This window comes from Carlito syrichta, unplaced genomic scaffold (assembly GCF_000164805.1).
Source record: "Carlito syrichta isolate Samal-C Ts95f unplaced genomic scaffold, Tarsius_syrichta-2.0.1 Scaffold305643, whole genome shotgun sequence".
NCBI lineage: Eukaryota > Metazoa > Chordata > Mammalia > Primates > Tarsiidae > Carlito > Carlito syrichta.
The window spans coordinates 943,706-951,934 of NW_007249739.1; the positions used below are offsets into that span (position 1 = coordinate 943,706).

General features: G+C 55.3%; 1 protein-coding gene across 1 annotated transcript in view; it reads right to left on the reverse strand.

Annotated features, from left to right (window-relative positions):
* ST3GAL1 (ST3 beta-galactoside alpha-2,3-sialyltransferase 1) overlaps positions 1-1,347 on the reverse strand; it is a gene marked incomplete at its 5' end in the record, with an annotated part of 7,218 nt that extends 5,871 nt beyond the window's left edge. Inside the window, 2 exons of the mRNA XM_021714408.1 lie at positions 202-343; positions 1,151-1,347. Of these exons, the coding sequence (XP_021570083.1) occupies positions 202-343; positions 1,151-1,347 (339 nt within the window). The remainder of the gene's footprint in view (positions 1-201; positions 344-1,150) is intronic.
* Positions 1,348-8,229: the final 6,882 nt, after the last annotated feature.

Genomic DNA, 8,229 nt, shown 5'->3' on the forward strand with positions numbered 1-8,229 from the left:
GGGGCCGGGGTGGGCGTGGTCTGGTGTGGGGGCGTGACCTGGCGCGAGCACCCGTCCTTGGAGAGCTTTGGCTCCGAGAGCCTGCAGGGCCCTCTGGGGAGCCACCTGCCTTCCCTGGGCCTCATTTCCCTCATCCGTAAGATGGAGACAATTAAAATGCAGCTCGGCTGGAAGCGTTGGGTACTTTTTGTTTTTCGTTACCTCATGAGGGTCACCGTCACCACCCCTGGCCACCTGGCAGATTCTGTCCCATCCAGTGGGCTTTTCACAGGCCTTTGCCATGGAGGAGAAGACCTGACTCTGCTCCCTCTGTTGGGAGCCAGGGACTCGAGAAGCAAACAGTCTGAGGAAAAGTCAGAGACTGCTCTGGAAGGTTGCTGGGTGTGGCCAGCCCCACTCCCTGTGTGCCTAGCGCTAGAGCACCTGTGTGCTGCAAGGGGATTATGAGAAACCCAGGCGCACCTGGGGTATCTGCTTGGATTATCTACTGCACCTGGTGACAGGGAAAATACATCTTACAGTGAAGGCATATGGTTCCATTATGGCCTAGATTGCAAAAGGAAGATTAAAAAAAAGAGTCTTCAGGCTGAGCATGGTGGCTCATGTCTGCAATCCCAGCACTTGGGGAGGCCGACGCCGGAGGATCACTTGAGACTAGGGTCCAAGACCAGCCTGGGCAACATAGTGAGACCTCGTCTCTACAACAACAGCAACAAAAACAAAAAATTAAAAATTAGCTGGACATGGTGGCATGGCGCCTGTAGTCCCAGCCACTCAGGAGGCTGAGGTGGAAGAATCGCTTGAGGCTAAGAGGTCAAGCCTGCAGTGAGCCGTGATTATGCCACTGCACTCCAGCCTGGGTGACAGAGTGAGACTCCAAGTCAAAAAGAAGAGCCTTCACATCAACCTTGTCCTCTCTCCAGGCCTCTCTGGGTCCAGCTTCTCACCCATGGGGATGTCCTGTGTGTGGTTTCTTCTCTGCACGCAGAGAGGCCCTTCGAGTTCATTTTCATCTTGCCATAAAGAGATGGGAAACTGAGGCCCTGGAGGTACAACGCGGGCCTAGGGTCCCTGGGTGAGTCTGAGTCACAGCTCCCAGGGGCCCCCTGGGTGCCGCGTGGCAGGCTCAGAGGAGGGACTGGGCCCTCACCTGAGCACAAAGTCATGACTGTCGATCTCAGGCCCATATGAGGACTGCCTCAGGTTGCCCGAGTTGCCCACGACGGCGCAGCGGCGGCAGCCCACGGACCTCTTCTCCAGGGTCGGGTCCACGTTCCCAGGCACCACGCGGAACAGCTGCCTGACCGTGGCGTTCAGGTCGTTGGGCTTCTTCTCCCGTTGGAGCCTCTAAAGGTGGGAGCAGCAAGGTCAGCTGGGTTGTGCTGCCTCTGACCGTGCAGGCCCAGCTCTCCGGCTGCAGAGCCCCCAAGGGCCCTGCTGCTGTGTTCTGGGACCTCCCATGCACCCTTCTGCCTGCTGGGCCCCTGGGAACAGAGGCAGTTGGAACACAACCACCTCCTCCTCCAAGGAGCCTGAGGGCTACTCAGAGAGAAAAGAGATCTTTTGCAGCAACAGGGAAGGAGCTGGAGATCGGCATCCTAAGTGAACTCACTCAGAAACAGAAAACCAAAGTCCAGACATGGTGGCTCACGCCTGTAATCCCAACTCTTGGGGAGGCTCAAGCATGAGGATTGCCTGAGCCCGGGAGATTGAGGCTGCCTCAAGTCATCATTGTGCCACTGAACTCCAGTGAGGGTGACAGCATGAGACTCTGACTCAAAAAAGGAAAGAGAAAACCAAATTCTGCATGTTCTCACTTATATGAGGGAGTTAAATGGTCACAAAGATGGAATAATGGACACTGAGGACATCAATGAAGCAGGGCGGGGGGTGAGGATTCAGAAATTACTTGTTGGGTACAATGTTCACTATCTGGGAAATGGGCCACTTGAAGCCCAATCCCTGCCACTACACAATGTCCACATAACAAACATGCTCTTGTACCTGCAATTCTAAAAGAAAATAAAAGTACCTATAAAAAAAAGGTGGAGGCAGCCATTGATGAAACATAAGTGAATGGCGACGTCTGGGTGGCAATAAAGCTTTATCTTCAAAATAAAAAAAAAAAAGGTCATGCATGCCTTCTGCAAATGTTTCCTGAGCACCTATTATGCACCAAGCGCTGCTGCAGCTGCCTGAGACAAGGCTCGGGTGACCAGCCCAGATGGTCCCTCCACACCCACTGTCACAGGCGCCTCAAACTCCACATGTCCCAAGCAGAACTCTCTACCTTTCCCCTAGCCTACTCCCCTAGGGGCCCCCTCTCTTTGAAAGATCCTCCATGCCCCTGCATGTCACAGCCAGAGTCCACACCATTGTCTCACTTGAGCCCCCCTCAGATACCAAGCCCTGGGAGCTGCACGCCCTCATTCATGCCTTAGCAAGGAGTGGGTGGGAGTGGGGAAGTGGGTGGCGGTGCCAGTCTTCAGCCCTGGCAGGGCCAGGGGGTCACTGGCAGTGAGAACCTTCGTGCCATCTCCTCTGCCCACCCCTCAGCTCCCCCAGCCCCAGGACTGGACCCAAGAACCAGCTGTTTGCTGGAGGCACAAGCGCCTCGGACACTTGCCTTTGAAGACCTAGCTTAAGGGTCACCGTGCCCCAGGATACCCCCTGGCCTCCAGGCAGGGCCAAACACTAGTTTTATCCCAAGGGTGACCAAGTATCCCGGCTTTTCCAGAATTGCAGAGTTTCCCTAGATGCAGGATGTTCCGTGCTAAAACCAGGATGTGCTGGTTACTCTACTGGTCCCTGCACTGCCCAAGCCTGCCCACTGCCTCAGGTAGACCACTGGCCAGGCTGTGGAGTGACCACCTGTTGACACCTCTGTCTTCCTCCCCCGTGTAAACTTGAAAAGATCTCAGAAGAAGCACTGCTTCCAGCTCTGTCACCATGCCACCATGTTGGCACAATTTCAACTACAAGACAGGCTCATGGGGGCCGCATAGGTTGAGTGACTTGTCCCAAATCCAAAGCAGGATTTGAGCCCAGGCTTCCAGAAACCCGCATGAAAGTTTCTCCCACAGTACAACCATGGCCTCCGGCCCTCGGAATATTGATCTTTGGAAAGCCCAGCCCCTGGGGCCAGAGGTGGGGGAGGGAGGCTCTGGGGTGAGTCCCACCAGCTACTCTCTGCCCCAGGGTCAAGGGTATGACTGGAAGAGGAGGCAGTGGCTGCAGGAGGCGTCAGCTGCTGTCCAGGAGGCTAGTGAATGGGATGGAGGTGGGGGTATGCAGGGAGACCCCCAGTCCCCACCTGGATGGACAGGGTCAGAATTCCCAAGGGAAGGCACACCAGCAAACTTGGAAGGTGCCTCTAGTTAAAACCATCTCGCTGCCTGAGTCCTCAAGTTCGAGACCCGCCCGGGCAACTTGGCGAGACCTCATCTTTACAATAATCCAAAAATTAGCCCGGCGTGGTAGCGCGAGCCTGTAGTTCCAGCTACTTGGAAGGTTGAGGTGGAAGGATCGCCGGAGACCCGCAGGTCGAGGCTGCGGTGGCCGGTAGTGGTCACTGCACTCCAGTCTGGGCGACAGAGTGAGACTCCAATTCAAAAAAAAAAAAAGGTAAAACGGCCCTGGTTGAGGCATGAGTCTGACCATTTCTCCATCTGCCAGCTGTGGACATAAAGTCCCTTTCCTTCCACCATCTCTTGTGTCTCGAGCTTGGCTTTGGCAACGAGTGGCCAAACTTGTGGCCAGTTAGAGAAACACTGTGACATTCTTGTACTCATCATGCAACGGCATGTAATGAGCACCGACTGGGTGACACGCAAGTTTTGCCATGGAGGCCTGGGGCTGAAGACTCAAGGTTGGCCTTGCGTGCGTGTTGGGGCACTTTGCATCCTTCGCTTGGTGCAGGCGTACCGCACCACGCGTCCTGCCCGACTACAACTAACTTCCTTTTCTCTAATGACTCCCTTAAGAACAAAATGTCAGTCAATTTGAAAAGGAAACCTCACGCCTCCACCTCAAGTGGAAAGCAAGGATTCCTTGGCAGAAGTAAAACAGTAATTGCACAAGACAACGGAAACAGAACAACCTTAGTCGGTTGTTGCTTGCCCAGGCAGGCTGTCCTTGCTGTCAGAACAAGACTGAGGAGTGCTCAACGGTGCTTAAGAAAACGGCAGCCAGAAGAAGCATGCACATTTCAAGTGAGAGGGAAGAGCCAGGGGCCACTTGCTCACTCTGTGACGCTGTGTTCCTGAATGCCCTGCCCAGTGTCACCAGTGTCGGGAGGCCCCACTTCAGGGGTCTCAGATCTGCTCTAATCCTCCAGCGGCATAAAGAGGAGAAGGAGTCTGCCTGGACACCAGCAGGGGCTGCCTCGCCGGCAGCCAGGAGAGCTTGGGTGGAACACCGAGTTGTCCTCTCTGAACAACCCTAACCCTTTCATCACAGCTGAGCCAGATCACCAGGCCACAGCATGCGATGTCACTGTTTCCGAGAAATCTGTTTTTCTCTGCCTTCTGTCAATGACAATAAAAGCACGACAAGGCTACGGATATGAATACGGGAATGTTTAGAAGTTCAAAGACGCTCTCCCTTACTTCCCTGACTCGTTTCCAAGTATATTTCTTTGTAGACAGTCAGCACTCAATACACGCCTGCTGACTGAGAGTCTGTGCCCCTTGAGGAAGCAGTGTGTGGTTCCTGGAAGCAGAGGCAGAGGCAGGGATGCAGGTGCCCAGGGCCAGCGCGGTGGAACGAAAGTGAGGGAGCCAGCCGGGGTGGGGGGGAGCAGTAGGGGGCGGTCTCCGCAGGAGGCCACAGTGCTGGGGTGGGAAGATGTCCTATGCGGTCAGGGGCCGAGATCAGGGAGGGCCACACGCTCCCTCTCCCTTCAGAATGCTCCCCTGCGCCCCACCCTCGGAGGTTCCTGATTTGGGGGAAGCAGAGAAGGTGAACTCAGCATTTCACGTGGCTTGTCTCAGAATTGGAAACGGGCTCTGGAGAAGGGGGACCCCTGCCCTAGGTGCCTGAGACAGAGACCTGAGGAGACAGCCGCAGGGGTCGGTGGGTCTGGCCTGGGACAGCGTGTGATCTCTTTGCTTACAGCAAAAGGGGGTGATTACAGGCATGAGCCACCGTGCCTGGCCAAATAACAGTATTTTAATAAAGTTATTTCTAGGGGCTGCATTGGATGTGCTGATGGGGACAAGTCACTTAACTTTTTTGAGTTTCAGTTTCTTTAGCTGTAAAATGGGGATAGGGGTCTCTCAAGTTTCTCTTGTACCTGCTGATTTACAAGGTCCTTCCTGTTTGGTTCACACCAGGTCATGGAGACATGCCGTTTGTCCCTAAAAGGCCTTTGCCGAATCCCATGGTGACACTGACATTCACAGACTCTGAGCGTCAAAGGGAAGCGTGGACTGAATCTGGCCCCACCCACGGTTGTTACGGGGAAATCTGAACCCCAGGGAGGAGCAGGGATGTGTGTGAAGCCACCCCTGCCATCCGTGTCCCCACGACTCTACCCTGGTCGTTCTCCAATGGGGCGACCTTATACACATACACGCTGCCTGGGACAAGCTGGCAACATCTGGAGACATTTGGCTGTCATACCTGGGAACTAGGCTCCCCTGGCATCCAGCGGGCAGAGCCCAGCGGATCAACATCCCACAATGCCCAGGGCAGCCCCAGGAACTAAGAACCGTCCAGCCCCACACATCAATGGGGCTGAGGCCGAGACCCTGTCCTGGCTCTTACCGCGCTGGTTCAGGGCCTCCTTCCAGAACCCCGAATTTTTGAGGGGGCAAAGACCCTGCCTGTCTCGTTCTCTGTCACCTCCCCAGAATCTACCCCAGGGACCTGCACACAGAGGCATTCAATGCAGATTCGCGCACTGGGACTTCGCTAGGTCATCTGATCCACAGCCCAGTGCTTTTTTCTGTTCATTTCCAATAGACCACAGGTCCCCGAGAGCGGTGGTTACTCAAAGAAAATGCCGTGTGGGGAAGTTGGCCTCTTGCAGGAAGTCTTCCTGGTTGTCTCAGCCCACACTCGCCTCCCTCCTCTCTTAGCAAGATGTGGGAGGGAATTCACAAGCTACGTCAATGGTCCTATTTACGTGCGGATTTTAGCCCAGATGCTCCCCCCTCCTACACCCACACGTGCCTCCTCACGCCTCTAGGCCAAGGCCACATGAGAGCTGCTCCCTCTGCTTGGAGCGTGCTTCCTCCAGAATTCACCTGGATAACCTCTCTTCATCTTTTGTGCTGCACCTGGCCACCACTTCCTCTGGGAAGCCTTCTCTGATCGCCCCAGACCCCAAGGTGGGATCAGATGTCCTCTCCCCTGGGTTCCACATCTCTGGTGCCCACTTCCTGCACGGCACCTGACACCCTGGCTTGAGAGTGTCTGTTCCCTTCTCCCTCTGCCACCCAAGAAGGGCAAGGCTATGTCTTTTCCATCTCAACACAGTGGTGCCTGGCATATAGTAGGTGCTCAATCCATATGGAATGAATGGACATTTCTTGTTCTCCTTCGATCCAATTTGTATTTCAAATGACTGGATCAGATGACAGAACTCACTGATTAAAAAATTATACAGTGAAGCTGGGCACGGTGGCTCACACCTATAATCCCAGCACTTTGGGAGGCTGAGGTGAGAGGATTGCCTGAGTCCACGGGTTTGAGACGAGTCTGGGCAACTTGGTGAGGCCTCATCTTTACAATAAATCAAAAAGTCAGCCGGGTGTGGTGGCGCATACCTTTAGTTCCAGCTACTTGGAAGGCTGAGGCAGAGGGATCGCCTGAGCCCAGCAGGTTGAGGCTGTGGTGGCTGTGAGCATGCCACTGCACTCCAGCCTGGGCGACAGAGTGAGACTCCAACTTAAAAAAAAAAAAAATTCTACAGTCGCACAGTGGTTCACACCTGTAATCCCAGCACTTTGGGAGGCTGAGGCGGGAGGACTGCCTGAACCCAGAATTTCGAGACCAGCCTAGGCAACATAGCCAAACCTCATCTCTGCAAAAAATAGAAAAACTAGTCAGGTGTGGTGGTGCGCACCTGTAGTTCCAGTTACTCAGGAGGCTGAGGTGGAAAGATCACCTAAGCCCAAGACATCAAGGCTGCAGTAAGCTGTGACTGCACCACTGCACTCCAGCCTGGGTGACAGAGAGACCCTGACTAAAACAAAACAAAACAAAACAAAACAAAATCCTGTGTTGCCCTTCTGTTGCACTTGGAACTAACTCCAGACTCCCCAACCGGGCCTCACCCATGCTCGGGTCTCTTCTCATAAATGCCCCCCAATTCACAGCCCCCCAGTCACTCGGAGCTTCTCCCCACCAGTGGACCCAGGGCTCCTGCACTCTTCCCAGGAACCCGCCACCTCTCCACGCCAACACCATCTCTGCCTCTGGGGGCTCAGGCTCCAATCCTGAATCCTCTGAGGCCTCTCTGGGGGGACCCAGGGCAGGGCCCCCTCTCCAAGTGTCCCTGTATCCCTACCTCCTTTGATTTTCCTCCAGCACGTCCCTCTGTCCCACCTTGCTTATTTCACTGAATTTACAGCTGTCTCTCCCGGCTGGAATAAAGTTCCATGAGCATAAGGACCTCGCCTCTTTTTTGCATTTCAACACCTGTAGGGTGTGGACTAGCGGCCCCCAAAAGGTATTTCCTAGTGCTAGTCCCTGGACTCAAATGTGACCGTCTTCAGACAAAGGGCCTCTGCTGATGGAATTGTTACGGACCTCGAGAGGAGGTCATCCGGGATAGGGTGAGCCCTAAACCCAAGACGAGTGTCCTCTTGAGAAAGGAGAGGCAGCTCTGGGACCCAAAAGAGGTGGCGCAAAAGGGCAGGCAGACACCCAGGCAGACTGGAGTGATGCAGTCCCAAGACAAGGAGGCCGAAGGCGCCAGAGCCAACAGCGGCTGGACAGAGGCTGGACGGACCCCCGCAAAGCCTCCAGGCAGAGCCGACCCTGCCAAGGCCTTTGGGCCTCCGAATTGGGAAGGATGACGCTTGTGTGGCTCCAAGCCACCCGGCCGGGGCAAGCCGTTGCGGCAGCCACAGGACGCCAGTGCAGTACCACGAGCCCTGCCCCACTTGTCACAGGGCCTCAGCGAAGGTACCGAACACGCCGATGAGTGGCCAGCCATCCCGACCCTGCTGGGCGCCTGGCAGGGCCCGGGTGCCCGCTGGGGGCTGAGCAAGGCTCGGCCAG